General features: G+C 43.9%; 1 protein-coding gene across 1 annotated transcript in view; it reads right to left on the bottom strand.

Moving 5' to 3' along the window:
• The window catches only part of LOC146062976 (putative cation-transporting ATPase 13A4), a 121,008-nt gene that overhangs the window by 61,801 nt on the left and 37,279 nt on the right, over positions 1-21,928 (bottom strand). Inside the window, 4 exon segments of the mRNA XM_083174986.1 lie at positions 86-166; positions 1,373-1,443; positions 1,615-1,761; positions 1,864-2,037. Of these exon segments, the coding sequence (XP_083031112.1) occupies positions 86-166; positions 1,373-1,443; positions 1,615-1,761; positions 1,864-2,037 (473 nt within the window).

Raw genomic sequence — 21,928 nt, 5'->3', positions numbered from 1 at the left:
CACTCTCTAAAACCCTTAAACTTCAACAGTGCCGATACAAAGCTGGGTTATTTTCGTAAGAGAAATGTAAAATAATTAAGTTTACTTGATTGCTCGCTCTTCTTTTTTCAGGCCAGCTGCATAGTTTGAATGAATGCTAAAGCAAGAAAGCTCATCCTCCAAAGTCCTGTAATTACAGAAAGCACAGGTGTAACTACAATCAATATTGTATATTAGACCACCTAGGTGGAGAAATATATACAGGCGCTTCTAGGTGAGTTATTTGGCAAGCTGCTCACACCGTGGGGAGGTCAGCCCCCCAAAAAACAGAGATACAAACACACAGAGGGTGGTGGAGTGCTAAACAATATAAATAGATATGACCAATTGGGTATTACAATTTATTTTATTCTCACTGGTAAAAGATCTAATTTTAAAAGCAATTGCATAAAAATATTATTGATATGGATAAATAATGGTGTACAGCCTGATAGGGATCATATACATTTTTGGGTACAGATGTAAACAATATACAGTTTCTCACTTGTTCTTGAGGTTACTCTCCCAGATGGAAATAACGCAAACTCATATGGTTTTGGGGGAAACTGGAGTGGCGGGTGTCCATAAACCTGACCGGAGATAGGAGCCTGATCCTGATTGTGGGGGATACTTGGTCTCAGTCCTTGGTAAGGAACTCCGGTGAATAGCAGGTGGTGGCGTCCCTTGCGATGTCCAGATGTCCCCGCGAGGGGACGCGTTTACCTGTGAAGTTATACGTGTCCCCTCGCGGGGCTCGCTGCGCTCGCCACGCTTCGGGCTCGGTGGCTCGCTGCGCTCGCCACACTTTATATTTATATATAGGGTTATGAAAAGGTCGGAGGACGTGCACCGCCGCCCCTCGCGGGCTCGCTGCGCTCGCCACGCTTCGGGTTGGCGTCAATCGTGGGGTGGCGTTAAGGAGTTAAAATTGGGGGTCTGGGGAATATTTAACATTTAATCCAATGTAAAATAGGGTCCCTGGGATTTGATTAAATGTAAAAATTGCGTCGATCGCGTTGGTCGCATCGCATGCGATTTGGTCGCATGCGATGCGACCGACGCGATTTTTCCGACACGACCACCCCGATGCAAATCGGGGTGGCCGTGCTAGGAAACAAGTACCGTCATATCTATTTATATTGTTTAGAGCTCCACCACCCCCTGTGTGTTTGTAACTACAATCACTGCTGCCCAAGTGAGTGTGGCCTGAATTATAGACACTTGAGGGCACTCAATCCATTACTCATTACTGAGTGATATGGTTCTGCCAGTATATATGCATTATGGATTACTACATATGATAGATCTATACATATAAATGGATTCCATAGGATGTTCAGTATTTTACACTCACCCAATGTTTTGAAATTTCTTTTCAGAGTAGTTCCACACATATCGGATTTTCTGCACTCTAATAAATTTTACCTGTTAACATATCATTATAATTTAAGTGAATGGTTAGAAAGTACAATATCCTTTTAAGCTGTTTGTGATTCTCCACGCACTACACATTGCCAGCAGAAAGGTTCTCCAGCATTATAGCGGTGAAAGAAAGGGCATATTTTTGCGGAATACTGTAAATCATTGTATACATACTTTAAGGTCTGGTCTTCGGATAGCTTTATTTAGAACTGAATTTTTATCGGAGATGGCAGTACATTCTGGCCCACTCAAAAGTGAATCTTTAAAGGCATCCAGAATGACATGGCGCACTTTCTTCCTGGTGTATTTCTTTCTTTCATCCTAGAAACAATTATAGATCCTCACCAATATAACTTGCTATACACAGTTTTCTTGCTATAAATGCATACTGCAGTTGAACAGGAAACAACATTAAGTACTCACAGTTGATCTTAGCAAAATGACATTGGCTTTTTCCAAAGAAGATGGGACGCAGTTTGCCCACACGCTCCACTCTGGCTTCCAATAGAAGAGCAGCAGAAGAATCCCGCCTGATATAAAGTAACCAATCACACACAGGATAATCCATGGAACACTCATTCTGTAGCCAAAGATTTCCTATTGACAAAGCACAGTTAACAATGTAACAAATATCTATAGCGATTTAGCAAAATGTTATCGATAGAAAGATGGCGTGTGTGTGTGTCTATATATATATATGAGGTGTCATTGTTAGATTTTTAGAAGTAAAGGTAACATGACTGTCCACACTAAATTGAATTGTAGGCCTCTCCACATTTATACATGGCTAATATTAAAGTGAAAGACACTAGTTGTAATGACACTAATGTACACTAGTATACACTAAATTAAGGTCGGACTGAACCACAGGGCAAATCCCGGGGGGTCTTAGTGTCTGAAAGGCCCCTACCCCTCCTCTAATGTATGGTTCAAGTTTTGTGCACTCAATATAAATTACCTGGGGCTGAAACCTGGATACACCTTTTAGAAACACACTAGGTTACAGCAACAAAATGTGCCTCTTCCCAAGCTAATACTGTAGATGATATTTAAAGTGTAGTAAGGGTCTAGCTCTGGCCAATACTAATATATAAACACAATGCTGCAAATAACGTCTACAGTAGTCCAATGGTTCCCAAAGTTACCCAAATGCCTAAAGCATCAGCATTGTTTTCATGGAACACAGGGAAGTTTTTTTTATAGATAAATTTGGGGAAAATATTAAATTAAGTAAATTGTGTCTACCTGACATCTCTAGGTTTCGTTATGTAGTGGTGTACAGTTGTGCTTGTGATTGTTCACGTTTTATGATTGGCAGCCTCTAGCTAGTGTGCCCACAGTATCACTTTAACCACAAATAATTTAATTGGTCTAGGATCACTAACCCAAAGCACCCCTGCAAGAGACTTGCCGCACCCTAGGGTGCCCAGGCACACAGTTTAGGAATTAAGAATTATACATTGACTTTTCGCACCCTAGGGTGCCCAGGCACACAGTTTAGGAATTAAAAATTGTACATTGAATGTTTCAGGGGGTATGTGCATATGTAGTACTTTGTTTGGGGATTACACACTGAGCTGTCAATAAGGACAGCGCAGTGTGTAATCCCCAAACAAAGTATTCGTCAGAAGAAAAACTTTTTCTTCTTTTTTGGAGTCTGGCAGACTTCTTACACCTGCAGCAGCCATTTAAGGTCTTGTTTTACATAAAAATCTTTTTATTTGCACCCTTTATCATATACCAATTAGTGGCGGGGCTCTTGAGAGATTGGGACATCCCCTTCATCTCAAGTGAAAAAACTCCAAGCATATGTAGTACTGTCATACAGAGACAGAACTCTGGGAGGCAATGGAGTCATCTGTCGCCAGGCTCCTGCTCTCAAGGGGACACCTCTCCACCACTGCCAGTTTAAATCCATTAATTGAAAGCCATCAAAATCGCTTCCGTGAGTTCTGAAATATATATGTGTCCCCTCCTCTCTCTCTGTATATATATATATACAGTATATATATATACAGTATATATATATATATATATATATATATATATATATATACAGAATATAATATACATTTTATAACAGTCTATATATATTTTGAAAATCGTTGTGTGTGTGTGTGTGTGTGTGTGTGTGTGGGGGGGGGGGCACCAATATTCATCTTGCCTCCGGGCAACTGAGACAAACTTACGCCACTGCTGTCATAGATATTATGCATTTGCTGGGACCAGCACCTGTCCACTGCATTGTACAGGAACCAGGACACTGGGCAGAGATGGGGAATCGACAGAGGAGTCCCAGCAGCATGGCCAGAGGCAGCCCCCCTTGTATGGTCAGGTAGGACCTTAAGTATATTTCTCATAAAAAAAAAATGTCTATATACAGACACAGGTCCAGATGTACTAAGCTTGAAAAGTGATAAAATGGAGAGTGATAAACAACCAGTCAATCAACTCCTAACTGCTGTTACAGGCATTTAAAAATTGCAGTTGGGAGTTGATGAAAAGCATGGATGATGTATTGGGTAGCATTACTGCCTCACTGGTCAAGAGTTTGAGTCTCACCATGGCCCTGTTTGTGCAGAGTTTGTATATTCTCTTGCGTGGGTTTACTCCGGGTACTCCAGTATCCTCCCACAATCCAAAAATATACTGGTAGGTTAATTGGCCTCCAACAAAAATTAACCCTCGAATGTCTGTGTGTGCCTGTACATGGGGTTGGAAATATAGAGTGTAAGCTCCACTGGGGCAGGGACTAATGTGAATGTCCAAATATTTTCTGTAAAGCGATATGGAATATGTGTGCGATATATAAGAAATAAATAATAAAAGAGGTGATGTTGCCCATAGCAAACAAATTGAATTCCAGCTATCATTTGAATACTCCTTAGTATTGCTTGCTACTAATATCCAGTCTGGGCTAACTTATGTAAACGTATAACCCAGTTATGAAGGCTTTATACCCCTTTCACATCGCCGACACGTTTTAAAAACCGGTATTTTAAAACGGTAATTAAAACGGGTCAGAGCCTTAACATTGCCGCAGATTACCGTTTTAAATACCGGTTAAGTCTCATTCAACATAGCAGTCAAACCGTTTCAACCCGAACACGTTTCAAGCCAGAGTGTCAACATTGCCTGTCATTTTAAAGGGGACAGCCTATCACTGCTCTGTAGCTTGTGTTGTTTGCCTGAAATACCGTTTCAGACACATTGTACACATTCACATTGCTCAAAAAACGGCAAGAAACCGTGTAGGACTCTGCTTTTTACACGGTTCGAAATACCAGTTAACTTTAAACGGTAAATCGGCTCTGGTGCATTCACAGTGCAGGCTTAAACGTTTTAAAATGAAAAAAAAATCGGCAATTTACCGTTTTAAAAGTGCGATGTGAAAGGGGTATTAGTCACTAGTAGTTAGGGGATATCCAATTATCCATGTGCATTGATCGCTGGTAATTAATTTGGCTGGGGCTATCCAATTAGCTCCATTAAGCTGGTGCTCACGCTGTGTTTTTGCATATTTTAGCTAGCATCTCAGGATGCTGCAAGCAAAAATGTGCACCCCCCCCCAGCTGCAAGCGCTAAGTCTGAAAGATGTTCCCCATGAGTCTGAAGGATGAGATCCACAGTGAAATGCAAAGACAAGAGCTCAGGAGTCAGGGGAATCTATTATAAATGCCTAAGTATCAAACAAGTCGGGACAGGAATCAGCAGGCTTCAGGACAATCCCAGATTAGTGAAAACATTTCAACTAATCAAAATTAGATTAAAGTGAAATTGTTAGCAAGGTTTTCTTTTTTAAAGCATGCTTGCATAGAGTTCATCCTTTCATACATTCTGATTATGTTACAGTATACCAGAGGAAAGAACAAGTAAACTCATACAATTGCAGTTACCAATATAGCCTCGCAGGAAGAAAATAATATGTTCAACCTCCCCATTCCCAACTGATACCAGAAATGGCAGCCAGATACATTTTTAGGATCAGTCCGCCTCCCACCCAAAAAAGTCCTTTATCATTGCTACGCATATAATGTATTTTAAGAAGGACATCCAATACATTTTATACACCACCACAATGAATTTGAAATTAAACAAATAAGATGTTCTTTAACTGCAGACTTTCAGCTTTGATTTGAGGGTATTTACATCCAAATCAGGTGAACGGTGTAGGAATTACAACGGTTTCTATATGGATATGGTCATTTGGTCTACAGCAGGGGTGGGGAACCTTTTTTGTGCCAAGGGCCGTTTGTATGGGGAAAAAATCCTTTGGGGGCCATATGTAAAAATTTCTTGTACAAATTGTCCTGCTACAGCCGTCCCACGCTCCGGCAGCTGCTGCTAACTAGGACTGACAGTTTCCGGCTGCTGTTGATTAAGAGGAATATCGCAAGAACTACCGACCTCTAACGAGAGTTCTCCTGTCAGTAGCGCACGCAGGGGGGGTTTCCGAGTACCCAGAAACCCCCCCCCAGAAGTCTAAGGGCCCTAGGCTCAAAGCTGAGGGTCCCCTCTTTCCATGGGTACAAGAATTTTAAAAATCGGCCCTTGGGAACCGGAGATATCTGACTTCAAAGCAGTGGTCCCCATCCAAGCCTGTTAATTGCTCTTCCCAGTCAGATCTTTCAGGTTCTGTCTGACTTAGAGTTTTTCTGAGGGTATATTCCAAAAGCTGGGCCTTTGCTTCTTTGATGGACATTAGTAGCTTGTCTCTACTATTCCCAGAACCAGAGATATAAGCCTTCCAGCAGCTGGTTACTGCTCCAGCTCCACACACCTGGTATGTAGTTTTATATGCTCATTGGCAGATTGCTCTGCCTCCTGAACTCTCATCCCCTAGTCCCCAATACCATTTGGTAGATGGGATTCTCTAGTTTTTAATTCCATTACAATCTAAGAAATCTATTTCCGGGAACTGGAGATATCTGCAGTCAAGCAAGCTGTCCTCCCACCAGAAAATTATGAATAAAAGGCCCACTCCATTATACACCCCTCCTCTGTGTATTAAACATCCTCTACAACCCTGGAAGTTATGTATCAGTGCCCCTTCATTCAGCCCAATGCCTTCATCTCCCACCATCTGTTCAGTAAAGGGGTAATTAGTGGAAATTACTGATCCAGGCCCTACATGCTGAGCGGTTGATATAATACCCCCTACCACCTGTGGGACATCAAAGCATCCCCCACCCCTACCGCTGGAGGATAGGTAGGGGCCCCAATACATTGCTATGCCCAGGGGCCTACACTGCTGTTGATGCCCCTGTATGTATATATCTATATATATCTATATATATATGTATGTATATATATATATATATATATATTATTTGTTTTTATTATTATTTATATACATTTGGTCTATCTATAATACTTTAACTGACCCGGCATATACTGGGTCACCTAAGTGTCCATTTTCGTGCTTTGCTCCGCCCCTCTGGAAACCCCCTTCTGAAAATCCTGCGTTTGCGACTGCCTGTACTTGACTCCCGGCAAAGCCACCAGGCGGGTGGGCGGGCCACTAAGACCGGCTACGGGGGGCCGCATGCGGCTGTAGACCAGGTATGGGGGGCCTGAGGTTCCCCATCCCTGGTCTACAGCATGATGGTCGACAAGCATTGGGTCAACACCATTAGGTCGACCGGTCATTAGGTCGACACAGCATTGGGTCGACAGTGTCTAGGTCGACAGTCAAAAGGTCAACATGGGGGCTTTCACTGTGTTTTGAGCCGAAATGTGCCGACAGGTGGTATATGTGGTATTTTATGCCCTACCATCCACTAGGACGTGGTGGGTCAATAAAATAGTGTGCCCGAAGCATTGCGAGCCAAGCGAGCGATGCGAGGGGATGCGCTGCAATTCAAACTGTGTCCATGTCGACTGTGTCGACATTCGGGCAAAAAAAACCCCATGTCAACCTTTTGACTGTCGACCTAGACACTGTCGACCTAATGCTTGTGTCGACCTAATGACCTGTCGACCTTAACCCATCTCGACCTAGACCCATGTTGACTTTGTCCCATGTCAACCTAGAACCACGTCGACCTTTCCCCATGTTAACCTAGTGGTGTCGACCTAATGCTTGTCGATCAACATGCCCAACCCTTTCTATATCTGTCTCCCACTTTTTAAGGGACAAAAAGTAATGGCAATCGACTCAAAAGCTATTTCATGGGCAATTGTGGGCTATTCCCTCATTATTTCATGATCAATTAAGCAGGTAAAAGGTCTGGATTTGATTCCAGGTGTGACATATGCATTTGGAACCTGTTGCTGTAGGTTCTCAATATGAGATCCAAAGAGCTGGGACTATCAGCGAAGCAAGCCATCTTTAGGTTGAAAAATCAAAACAAACCCATCAGAGAGATAGCAAACACAGTAGGTGTGGCCAAATCAACTGTTTGGAACATTTTTAAAAAGAGGCAAGGCACCAGAGAGCTCAGAAACACCAAAAGACCTGGAAGACCACAGCAAACTGTGGTGGATGATAGAATAATTACTTTCCTGGTCAAGAAAACAACCCCTTCACAACAGTTGGCCAGATCAAGAATACTCTCCAGGAGGTAGGTGTATATGTGTCAAAGTCAAAATCAAGAGAAGACTTCACAAGAGTGAATATAGAGGGTTCATCACAAGATGTAAACCATTGGTGAGTCTCAAAAACAGGAAGATCACATTAAAGTTTGCCAAACAACATCTAAAAAAGCCTTTACAGTTCTTGAACAATATCCTGATATGATTTGAAGAGAAGAATATGGAGAAGGAAAGGAACTGCTCCTGGTCCAAAACATACCGATCCATCAGTGAAGCATGGTGGTGATAGTGTCATGGCGTGAGTATGTATGGCTGCTAACGGAACTGGTTCCCTTGTATTTATTGATAATGTGACTGGTGACAAAAGCAGCAGGATGAATTCTGCAGTGTTTCGGGCAATATTATCTGCTTATGTTCATTCAAATGCTTCAGGGGGGGGGGGGGGGGGGGGGGGGGCGCTTCGCAGCTCACGAGTCAACCAGAATCAGGCTCTTGATTTCCCAATAGACAATACCATATGCACTACAAGTAGGACAGATGCAACGCATGTGCAGAAAGAGCAGTGGCGTAACTATAAATGTGGCTCCCCCCAGCCAAAATGGTTTCTGGCACCCCGTTCTCCTAGGACTAGGGGCTAGGAGCAATGGTAGGTAGGCGGGGGGGGGGGGGTGGATTGCAGGGGGAGTGGTAATACAGGGCTCCAGGCCAGCAGTGGCAGTACTGGCCTCCAGCGGCATGTTGGAAGCAGGACCTGTGATGGCATGCTTTAGGGCCAGGGTTCAGGAGCCAGACAGACCTCACCTGTGGGCCCTGGCTTAGACTCCATTCTAGGCATTGGACAGACCACCCACCTTCTGAGAGACAGTAAAGGTGCCCACACACTAGAAAGATCTGCGATCATAATATGTGCGCATAAATTAGCCTTCAAATCCTTTGCCCGTCCTGGACAAAAGATTTCAGGCAAGCGCACATCATTACCAAAGATTTTTCTTAAGATCCCGTGTGCGTTCCTATGGATCTTTTGTTAAATCTTCTGATCATTCATGCAACACGCAAGATCAGAAGATTTAGCAAAAGATCCATGGGAGCGCGCAGTATGTTTTGAAATGTGGAAAAAAATGGCAATATACCGTTTAACAAGTGGGGTGTGAAAGGGGTATGAGGGAGGCATAATCAAAGTGACAATATTTAATTACTTTAGGTTGATTGGAATGTGTTTTTTCGTGCCTATACACAACATATATCTTTGAGCTTGTTACATTTTGCATGTGATTAGACCATTATGTAGAAGCTTACATACAGTATACATAAGTTTAATATACATCCTTACTTTGTGCAAGATACTTTCCCTCAGCCATATTTCCCTTACTGTCCTGATTTTCACGGGCCAGACGCGTTTTTGGGGAACGGTCCGACACAGGGTTGGCAGTGTCTGTGGTGAGGGCAGTTGGAAATGACACCTGTCACATGCTGCTCTGCTTAGTAGACCAGCGGGGAATAGGCACTGTGCACATGCGTCTATTCCAGGAGATAGAGGACATGGGTCATGTCCAGCAGCTCGCACAGTGCTGGCCACACCCATTACACAAATGAATACAGGGCGTGGCTTCACAATTGTGGAATTCCATGAAGCCACGCCCCTCAACCCAAGACAATGCCCCTTTTAGTGAACGCATGCATGTCCCGAATGCAAAACACAGAAGGTTGGGAGGGACTTCCCACTCTTCTCTGTTCTCTCTCTGTGTCTCCCTAACACCCTATCTGTCTTTCACTTCCCTTACTCTCTCCATTGCTCCCCTAAGGATCATTGTAGCGACATGGGGGGGGGGGGGGGGGGGGACTCTTTCAAAATTGCTTTGAGCAACCTTTGTTTTTCTGCTCAGTGTTTAAGGTACAATAAAAGGTGTTTCTCCTTGTGACTATTGTATTCTTTATTTGTTTTTGTTTCATTCTCATTAGCTTATTGGGGGTTATTCTGGTTGATTCGCAATGCTGCAAATTCACACCCTTGCTAGTCCACCAGACCCCGCCCGAGCCACCCGCTTCCCCCTTGCACTGCAGGTTTGCCTGCACTGCCTGCAAATGGATGTTTAATATAAACATCCGTTTGCAGGCTAGGGGGAACCACCCACATCATTCGATGGTCACCGACCATCGAATGATGTCGAAAGGTGCACGCATATCAAAGTGACTCTCAGGTCACTTAGATATATGTGCATGCTCTGCAGGAAGTGGGCGGGAAGCTGACATCCGGAGATGGCAGCTGCCCGCACCCACGATTTGCATGGGAAGGTCCCATGGTGGAATAGCCCAGCCTGCTGCCCCATGCCCCCCCGCCCGCAATCTTGGGTGTGTGCACCCAGAAAACACCCTGGTCGCCATGGTCGCACACACCCTGCATCTGCACATGCGCAGAAATGCATCTGCGCATGCGCAGACGCACACCGTGCCAATGCACGGGGGATCTGAATGGACCTGAATAAGGTCCATTGTTTACCTTTTATAGCATGCTTAAGATAAAACCTTTAAGAAATAAATAAGTTTTATCTCCAGGCTCATTTTACAAGTATAAAGGCAATTGCTGAGTTAGGACTTATAGCTTAATAATGAAAATTTTAAAATAGGTCGGGGGGCGGGGCGGCCAAAAAATGTGCCTATGGGTGGCCGGACACTTAATCCGCCAGTGTTTACCAGTGGTGTGGTGCGGTGCAGTTGGAATACAGTTACCTGCTGGCTGTATTTCACATTTACCTTAAATGAACCTCTCCTGGATTTACAGAAGACTGTCTCTTTTGTGTCGCACATGCAGTGTTGTTGTTATACCCCTGTTTGAAGCATTTGTACTGCATGTAACATTGGGGTAGACGTATGAAGCAGTGATAAGGGAGGAGAAGTGGCCCATGGCAACAATCAGGACTGAATTAACAACTATCATTTGCATAATATAAAATTATACAGAGCATCTGATTGGTTGCCATGGGCTGATTTACCCAGGGGTAGATTTAGGGGTGAGGGTAACACTAGGCACAACAATTCATGGGGACGTTGTACACTTAGACAGTGTCCATGTCGACCATGGACCGAAAAACTCATGTTGATATTTTCCATATCAAGCTTTTGACTATGTCAACATTTTGGCGGTCGACCTATTGACCCCGTCGACCTATTGTCTGTCGACCTTTGGACAATGTCAACCTTTTCACTGTCGATCTTTGAACCCTGTCAACATTTTCACTGTTGACTATTGGACCCTGTCAACATTTTCACTGTCATCCATTGGACCCTGTCGACCTTTTGATTGTTGACCTTTGGACAATGTCGACCTTTTCACTGTCGACCTTTGGACCCTGACAATATTTTGACCCTTTCAACCATTTGACTCTCAACCATTAGTGGTCAACCATATAACTGTAATCCTAGACATTGTAGATCTAATAACCACACAAAAACGGTGTCCATGTACACAGTGGTGTAACTAGATACATGTGGGCCCCATAGCAAAAGTTTGTAAGGGCCCCTATTTATCACCTAATGCTGAAAAATGTATACAGCATATGATACTTTGACAGGCAAAGTGGGCCCCCCCTCAGCTCTGGGCCCCATAGCAGCAGCACCCCCTATGGTAGTTACGCCCTTGCATGTACACATATTGATTTTTCATGTTAACATTTTGCTTGTGTTGTTAGTTTTGTCAATTTCTAACTAATGCATGTCTAACTTTTGTCAATGTCTGACTAATGCATGTCTAACTTTTGTCAATGTCTGACTAATGCATGTCTAACTTTTGTCAATGTCTGACTAATGCATGTCTAACTTTTGTCAGTCTGACTAATGCATGTCTAACTTTTGTCAGTCTGACTAATGCATGTCTTACTTTTGTCAATGTCTGACTAATGCATGTCTAACTTTTGTCAATGTCTGACTAATGCATGTCTAACTTTTGTCAATGTCTGACTAATGCATGTCTAACTTTTGTCAATGTCTGACTAATGCATGTCTAACTTTTGTCAGTCTGACTAATGCATGTCTAACTTTTGTCAGTCTGACTAATGCATGTCTTACTTTTGGTGTCTACTAGACTGTCTGACTATACATTGTCTGTTAGCCGTCTTGAACCCATTTATAACAAAGTGGTGAAGGTGCAGGGAGGATTTAATTATAATATATATATATATATATAGAGAGAGAGAGAGAGAGAGAGAGAGAGAGAGAGAGAGAGAGAGAGAGAGAGAACCAAACCTTTGTTTTTGTTTGCACTTATAGTTAAAGCAGCACTCTATAAATCCTCCCTGTTAGTGGAGGAAGGGATAGATAGATTGAGAAAAAAATAGGGAGGCATAGGAGACAGATCATATATCCAGGTTATTGCCCAATATCCATTGGAAATATTTTTCTCTATCCCACTTGAGATAAACTTATCCTGTTGGGAAAGAGTGCTTTCCCATATACATAAAGAATACCAGTAAGTGGATACACTACTTTCAAATATCTTAAAACCTAGCTTGAATGGTTTAGAGAATATAACCCCCGATGAAGTCACTTTTGACGAAACTCATCGGGTATCATTTTATCTTGGAAGAATTGGATTATTCTAAGAGGAAGCAGGAAAGGGCTGTTTGATGGGGAACGCACTGATAATCAAAAGAATATTAAAATATAACTTTTATTGGTTCTATCATTAATATTCCCAGTATTTACTATATGGGAATCACAGTTGCAGTGAAAAATAGAGGTAAAAACATAGACATACAAGACATATACACTCAGTGTGCTCAAAAGAAAAGAAAATTAGTGTGTTAAAATTAGACGTGTAATTTTAGGCCAAATGCTTCTTATCGAGAAATTCAGAAAAAAAAAAAAAAATTAAGTGCATTGAGTTTATATGTCACAGTTATCTGGTGAGGGACAGGATTTGCTTCTGTTTGTCCACATATATTATGATTGGCAGCAACCAGCACTGGTTTTGCCTTTTACATTGACCATAAATAATATGAATTGATCCTGGTCCACCAACCCAAGGCACCCCTGCAAGTGTCCAGGGTGCCTAGGCACACAGTTTGGGAACCACTGCCATAATGATATGTTCGGCACTGGCTGCGCCTCAACTACTTGTGGCCCCATGCCCTTATTGCCTCTAGCGTGGCAGGTAATTGGTTCCTATTTTCAAAAATGAGAGGTATGGTATCAAATAACAATGATTTCAAAATACAGGGTGAATCAAAAGTCGCAGTACACTCTTTTGTTTTAAAACTGTGCTTGAAATGGGAAAACTGACTTAGAGTCAAGATAACTGTACATACCCTCAAAGATAGCCCATACTGTAATGGAGTATTCAAGTTTTCCCATTTTCTGCACAGTTTATGAAACAAAAGAGTGTACTGGGACTTTTAAATCACCCTTAGCAATATGTTCAGTAAGAGGGCCTGGTCTGAATTCTACAATTGTAGCTAAAGCTTTAAAAAAAATTACATTGCAACATGGGGCACATACCAAAGAAACTGCAAACAAACCATGGTACAATGCTTCTAAACAGGACCCTAAAAAAATGTTAGAAAAATAAACAGCATAGCCAATAACAATGTGAAAGGCGCAATTGCAGAGCTCTTCAATAAGATTTTATGGGTCGCTGCAGTGTTTCACAGTGCAAAATACTTACAGATATATATATACTGTAGATGTTTTACAGGACTTCAATAACAGCTATAATAATATTTATCATAGAACAATTATGTGTATGCAATGTGACGTGAATTGCTGTATGCCCTGTAGCATAGAGCAATGTGTATGCCATGTGATGTTATAGATTATGCACAATAATGTACACTGATTACTCCATAGCATTCAGCAATTGTGTTCATGGGGGTAATTGAGTAAGGATCTCATAACAAAAACCTTTCTGTTATAGGCAAGACCATGTGTATATGATGTACGACAAGCTGGATATAACGTATGATGAGCTGAGTATGACATATGGCGAGCTGGAAATGACGTATAACAAACTGGATATGACAAGCTGGATATGATGTGTGATGAGCTGGCTATGAATATGTCTGGTTTCTCTGAGTATAACATATACAGAGAAGCACATGACCCACATCCAATCACAGCTCTCCTATGTAAGCTGTGCTCTTGGGAAGGAGGAGGAGGAGGAGTTCAGTCTGTCAGAGCTGCTGGAAAGTCATGAACACTGCAGCAAGTATCCCTGCAGGTTTGCAGGGGTGCCGGACGGCTCCCCGACAGTCGGGATTCCGACAGTCATTCCTCCGACGTCGGAATCCCGACTGCTCCCTCGTGGGGGTCCACGACCCCCATAGAGGGAGAATAAAATAGGTGGCGAGCTGCGTGGCGAGCGCAGCGAGCCCGCAAGGGGCTTCATTGCGCTCCCCACGCTGTGCAGTCGGGATTCCGACGTCTTACTAATGACTGTCGGAATCCCGACTGTCGGGCTACTATACCACACCAGGTTTGCAGTAGGGGTAAGAGAAACTTTCTTTTTGCTGGGGTCACTTTTATACCCCTTTCATAATGCAAAAATAACCCATGTTAAAACTGAGATAAAAGTAAAAATAAAAATTGCTTCATTAGGAATATCAGGAGGAAGCTTTTCTTTGAATTAGAGGAGGTACAGTGAACAGAGAGGCACTATCACAGCCAGCACCACACCCCCCCTCCTGGCCCGGCCGCTGCTGAAACCCAACCCCCCCGCCTGACCACCGCCAACAGCAGATTCCCCCCCCACACTTCCGCCGTCAACAATGTGTGTGGCATATGGATAATGGGCATCATGGTTTGCAGCATATGTATAATGGCTGCAAATATCATCAAATTTTTGATTATTATTGAATTATTGATAACTAGCTTTTTTGTTTACCTAGCAGATGCTACTAAATGTACAGTATCTGGAAGACTGACAGTGTCTAGGTCCGTGATGGCTAACCTATGACACGTGTGTCACTCGTGATATGCCAAGGCACATTGAGTGACATGTGTGCTGACCAACCGGTGTGCGGAGAGGAAGTTAATCGACTAAGCCAGCATGCATGCTGCGTCACCTGGAAGGGGACAGAGGGGGCATCGCCTGTCCGCTGAAGGGAGCAGAGTTAGCTCCCAATCTAGTCCCCCCCCGTTGGTGTAGTCGGGCCTTTGTTGCTCCCGCTCTCTATAGTCCACCCTCCCTGCTGTAGTCGGGCCTGTGCTGTGGACTACAAATCCGCCTCCTGCCGCTGAGTCCTGGCACCTGATCGACAGAGGCTAGCAGAGGAGCTTTGGGTGAGGATTGGGCTCCAGCATCCATTTTGAAAGGTGAGACACCTTTCCCACACATGGGCTCTGTTGAAAACTCTGCAGGCTCTGAACGCCACACTATTCAGTGCTATTGCCAATGGTAGCTGCCTTTTTGACAGACACTGTATTAGTGCAGCCTTCTTAAATTATATCTTGCTCTTTCACATTGACATTTAAATTTATAATGGGCACCACAGTGTGTGGCATATGTAAGTAATGGGCATCACAGTGTGTGGCATATGTATAATGGAGCATCACGGTGTGGCACATGTATAATGGGCATCACAGTGTGTGGCATATGTATAATGGGCATCATGGTGTGTGGCATATGTATAAGGCATCAAAGTGTGTGGCATATGTATAATGGGCATCACAGTGTGTGGCATATGTATAAGGGAGCATCACGGTGTGTGGCACATGTATAATGGGCATCACAGTGTGTGGCATATGTATAATGGGCATCATGGTATGTGGTATATGTATAATGGGCACCACAGTGTGTGGCATATGTAAGTAATGGGCATCACAGTGTGTGGCATATGTATAATGGGCATCACGGTGTGTGGCATATGTATAATGGGCATTACAGTGTGTGGCATTTGTATAATGGGCATCACAGTGTGTGGCATATTTATAATGGGCACCACAGTGTGTGACATATGTAAGTAATGGGCATCACGGTGTGTGGCATATGTATAATGGGCATCACGGTGTGTGGAATATGTATAATGGGCATTACAGTGTGTGGCATTTGTATAATGGGCATCACAGTGTGTGGCATATGTAAGTAATGGGCATCACAGTGTGTGGCATATGTATAATGGGCATCACGGTGTGTGGCATATGTATAATGGGCATTACAGTGTGTGGCATTTGTATAATGGGCATCACAGTGTGTGGCATATTTATAATGGGCACCACAGTGTGTGACATATGTAAGTAATGGGCATCACGGTGTGTGGCATATCTATAATGGGCATTGCGGTGTGTGGCATATGTATAATGGGCATCACAGTGTGTGGCATTTGTATAATGGGCATCACAGTGTGTGGCATATGTATAATGGGCATCACGGTGTGTGGCATATGTATAATGGAGCATCACGGTGTGTGGCATATGTATAATGGGCATCACGGTGTGTGACATGTATAATGGGCATCACGGTGTGTGGCATATGTATAATGGCTGCAAATATCACCAAATTATTGATATTTCTTGAGGAAGGCTACACTTTTTTTATGATTTTCGACACACCAAGCTGAAAATGTTAGTCATGGTACTTGTGTATTATCACGGCGCAAGGCTACGATACGTTTTCAACATACCTAAGGTACGTTGTCAGCGTAGACTTTACCGTGATAATACAGTTTTGGATTGTGTGTGTGTAGTGCTTTATACTTACCCTCCTCCACCGCATCCATCACAATCCCCGTGATCCACCGATGTCCCCAGCGGCAGCGTTCAGTCCCCCTCCTCCGGCAGTCACTTCCCGGCGCATGTACAATGTTATTCAGCCTAGTGCCGCTGAGGGAGCAACACATGGTTTCCCTGATCCCCCGGCGGCACTACGCTAATTGCGTACATTGTCAGCTGTGAGTGCCAGAGGAGGGGGACTGAACGCTGGTTCTGGGGAGTGACTGCTGGAGGAGGGGGACTGAACGCTTCCATTGAGGACATCGGTGGATCGCGGGGAGTCATTGGGGATCGTGGTTGCCGGGCCGGAGGAGGGTATGTATAAAGCACAACACACACACACAACACACATTTCCACCACTAACAACACAACACACACACAACAACAAAAAATGTAACTCCACGCCCACGTGGATACTGGGGGTATGACGTGGATACTGGGGATATGAAGCATTGTGTATTATCACAGCTCACCAGAAAAAGTTACATAGTTTACCTAGCAGTTTACGTAGCCAGCATAGTGGTTATTGGTATTCTCAATACACCACTATGCAAACTACGTAATGGGCGTCGTGATAATACACAAGTACTTTAGTCATCACTGATCTAGGTCGAAGGTTAATAAGTAAACCTCAAAAGGTCAACTATCAATAGGTCAACACCAAAAGGTCGATATGTACAAGGTCGACGTTAATAAAGGGTCAACAAAAACAAAATTTCAACACATGAAAGGTTGACGTGGGTCTTTCACAATATTTTAACATTGTTTACTATGGGGTACAATTGAATTGGCCAAAAAAAAGTGTAGAAAAGTAAAATCAATATCGTGAAATCCACCACATTTTTCATGGATGTAAAATCTTCGAGCCTAATTCAATACCCCCCTTAAACTGATAATTCTAAAATTACATTCATTCTCTATTGCAGTGGTTCCCAACCTTTTTTGTCTCCCGTACCCCTTGATTAGGCTTTTCATTTATGAGTACCCCCTCGTGAAATTTTTAGGGGGCGTGGCCTGAAAAGGGGTGTGGCTTAACAGGGGCAAGTCATACTGGCAATGACGAGAAAAAAAAAGTGCAACCACTTGACCACAAAAGAAGCTCAGCCCATTCTGCGGACAGCATATAAAATAACAGAACCTTGTCAAATCTCTATTACTGAAGCAACAGACATTCCAACGGATCACGTTAGCTTTCCAATAGTGCCAGATACACATATGCCCCCAAAAGTGCCAGATACACATATGCTCCAATGGTGCCAGGTATGCCCGCACAGTGCCAGAAACGGGAATGCCACCACGGTGCCAGGTATGACCCCATGGTACTGGGTATGCGCCCACAGTGCCAACAATGCCCCTACAGTGCCAGCAACAAGTATGCCCCCATAGTGCCAGCAACAAGTATGCCCCACAGTGCCAGCAATGCCCCACAGTGCCAGCAACAAGTATGCCCCACAGTGCCAGCAATGCCCCAGTGCCAGCAACAAGTATGCCCCACAGTGCCAGCAACAAGTATGCCCCACAGTGCCAGCAAAGCCCCAGTGCCAGCAACAAGTAGTAGTAGTAGTAGTACGTTTATTTATAAGGCGCCACAAAGTGTCCGCAGCGCCGTACATAGCAAACAAAAACAAAAAAACAAATTACAAGGTAACGTACAGGGTGTGTAGAAAGATACAGTATAAATAGGGGTATAGCTGGTAGAACTAAAATCAGCATCAGTTCAGAAGTAGGTGTCAAAATAGTCAAGGAGACCGAAGATGAAGTAGAGGAAGGGAAGAACAGGACAGGAGCACAGGTGAGGTAATGAGGTAGGGTGAGTACGTGAGGAAGGAGGGCCCTGCTCATAAGAGTTAACATACTAAAAATAGGTGGGTGGACGAACGAAATACAATAGGATAAGTAGGAATGGAGGGGAACGGAGGCAGGATAGGAGGATCAAAAGAGGTTAGGAGGAGGGATAGGCTAGTCGAAAAAAGTGGGTTTTGAGGGAGCGCTTGAAGGAGGTAAGGGAATCAGATAGCCTGATGGGTGGCGGGAGGTTGTTCCAGTGCAGGGGGGCAGCGCGAGAGAAATCTTGGACACGGGAGTGGGAGGAGGTGATTAGGTGAGAGGTCAGTCGGCGGTCAGCGATGGAGCGAAGAGGACGGGAGGGAGTGTGGATAGAGATCAGTGAAGAGAGGTAGGGAGCTGTGGAGGAGGAGAGAGCCTTGTAGGTGGTGGTGAGGAGTTTAAAGAGAACTCGGAAAGGAATGGGGAGCCAGTGAAGAGATAAACAGAGGGGGGAGGCGGAGGTAGAGCGGCGGGAGAGGAAGATGAGCCTAGCAGCAGCGTTAAGAATGGATTGGAGAGGTGCGAGGCGGGTGAGAGGTAGCCCAGAGAGAAGGATGTTGCAGAAGTCAAGGCGGGAGATGACAAGAGAGTGAATGAGAATTTTGGTCGCGTCAGTGGAGAGGAATGGTCTGATGCGTGAGATGTTGCGTAGGTGAAAGCGGCAAGACTGTGAGAGAGCACGAATGTGGGGGGTGAAAGAGAGGGAGGAGTCAATGATGACACCGAGGCAGCGCGTTTGGTCGGTGGACGTGATCTCGGTTTCACCAATGCTGATGGAGATAGTGGGAGAAGAGGGGATGCCCCACAGTGCCAGCAACAAGTATGCCCCACAGTGCCAGCAATGCCCCACAGTGCCAGTAACAAGTATGCCCCACAGTGCCAGCAATGCTCACAGTGCCAGTAACAAGTATGCCCCACAGTGCCAGTAACAAGTATGCCCCACAGTGCCAGCAATGCCCCACAGTGCCAGTAACATGTATGCCCCACATAAATATGACCCCACAGTGCCAGCAATGCCCCCCATAGTATTTCCCAGCAGCAGCACACTCACCATTGACGCTGCTGCTGGGGAGAGGACAGTCCAGTGTCCCCCTGCTGTGTAGCTGCTGCCGCTGCTTCTCTCAGGGAAGAAGTACAGCACACTGCGTATCTCTCTTTCCCTTCATGCAAGCTCTGATTGATTGACGGACGTGCGGCCAGTCAGTCACAGGGAAGCACACTGAGGGGTAGGAGAGATGCGCAATGCACTCTCCTCCCCTCCAGCAACCTATCTGACATTACAGGCCGGGCCGCCGCGTACCCCCGAGCAGTGGCATGTCAGACTCCCTGACAAACAAATCCCTGTGGACCCCTAATATCCAACAGATTGAGACCGAACTATCTCCCATATATAGCACCTATTACACAAATTGAAATTAGATTATATCCAACGACTGTATTGAAATAGATTATATCCAATAACAACACTTGGGCCAATTTTGGCTGAGCTGGTTAACGCTACTTGCTAAGGCAACTAAGATAAGGCATATGAGCTAATAATAATGGTGTAAAATAGCTCTATTACAAATGTCACATTTTTAAGTGAAATACAAAAATGATGTATGTTCATGTAAGTTTGTATTTTGTCATGTCTTTGTGTTGTGTGTTTGTGATTGACAGTCAAATTGAAATGTATTAAACGACTGATTATCAATCCATAAATGCTCCATATATTTTAGATAAAGAAGTCCATTAAAAGTTATGTTTTAAGTGATTAATCAAACCACATAATTTAATACTACAAAGAGTGCGCCCAAAAAGACACATTTGTCTTACCGTTTGCCCCTTCTATTCAGAGACTGAAGCAAGTAAATCATTTCCTTTGCATACAATTTAGAGTAACATATATTTTTCAACTAGAAAAATCTTTACAAAATCTATGTCATGAGTTACAAGAGTATCATTTACTTGTAATTAGCAAACTAATACTGCAGGAAATACTCACCATCTCATTATCCTGACCCTCATTAATAATCGCACCATGGTTTTTGCATTCTTTAGATTTCATGTTTGGAAGTTTAAGAGCCCTGTACAACGTTTCCTTACACAGAGAAAGCTGCCTGGGTACAGGTCACTTAACATCACTGAACAACCAACAGCAGATCATCTGGAAGTAGATTCTGCTCACAAATTTGCATAGTGCACACACCTCTTTAATTGTCACTGTAGGAATGTCTAGCTGCTAATTCTGGGAAGTGAGGATCAAATGATTTGCATCACTTTATTAACAATAGAAATGTAAATATTTCTTCTTTCTGTAGGTTTAATGAATAAAAGTATATTTAGAGCAAATGTGAATTAAATTTCCTTTCAATCCTTGTATGATAATATGTACTGTTAATTTAATTAATGTTAGATGTTATTGGGGAAATGTAGGGTGTGAGAATATAAAAGTGAGAGACATTGTGAGAGTTGTTCAGGTTTTTTTTTAAGCGGCAATCATTTACAGGGCACAATTAACCTGGTTTTGCAGCGTAAATTATTGCTTTGAAAAAAACTCACAAAATCTGATTCTCACTTCCTGAAACACCCCACCCTATATTTTAGTTATTTAAATTCAGTATTGTTACTTGTGTAAGGCAGCTCCCGCTTCCGCTTGGGGGAGTGAGCGGCAGCGGGGTCTGTGTGGGTGCCGGTCGCCAGCACCCGTCCGGCGTACTGTCAATCAATCACAATCTGACTGTGATTGACTGTGCCACTGCCTTTAGCTGGTTAAGCACGGGAGGCTGCCAGGACAGTGGCATGTCAGACTCCCTGACAAACAAATCCCTGCCTCACTTGCCTGCAGCCTGTACACAGTCAGAGCCGGCTATTGGCTACTGTGTTACAGGATGAGCGGGCGGTTGGGTGGATGGATAGGTGGGCAGTCTGTCCATTGCCTAGGACGGAGTCTGAGCCAGGGCCCACAGATGAGGTATGCCCGGCTCCCAAACCCCGGCCCTAAATCAGCAGGTCTTGCTTCCAACATGCCGCTGGAGGCCAGTACTGCCGCTGCTGGCCTGGAGCCCTGTATAACAACTCCCCCTGCAATTCCTCCCCCTGCCTACTTACCATTGCTCCTAGTCCGCATACAGGGGGCTAGGGGGGGGGGGGGGGGAGGCAGAAACCATTTTGGCTGGGGGAGCCAAATTTATAGTTAAGCCACTATTTAAATTGCATACATGTACTATATTAGATATGTAGGGACAAGGCATAGTGTAGGTACAGTAGTATAAATCGTGACATGAGCCTAAAACCCAATATTTTTATTTTCTTGTCATTATTGATATTAGCGGCTGTATATAATGTATTTTAACAACTCATTGGCTGCTACAGAGATTATAATATGTCTGGCTAGAAGCAAACTGGGTAAATCATTGTTAGAAAGTTGTTTATTTAACTTTTTGCTAT

The sequence above is a fragment of the Crinia signifera genome, chromosome 3 (assembly GCF_055691185.1).
Source record: "Crinia signifera chromosome 3, ASM5569118v1, whole genome shotgun sequence".
In the NCBI taxonomy this organism is placed as follows: Eukaryota; Metazoa; Chordata; class Amphibia; order Anura; family Myobatrachidae; genus Crinia; species Crinia signifera.
The sequence above is the reverse complement of the archived record's forward strand: the minus strand, read 5'-3'. Positions and strand labels throughout refer to the sequence as shown.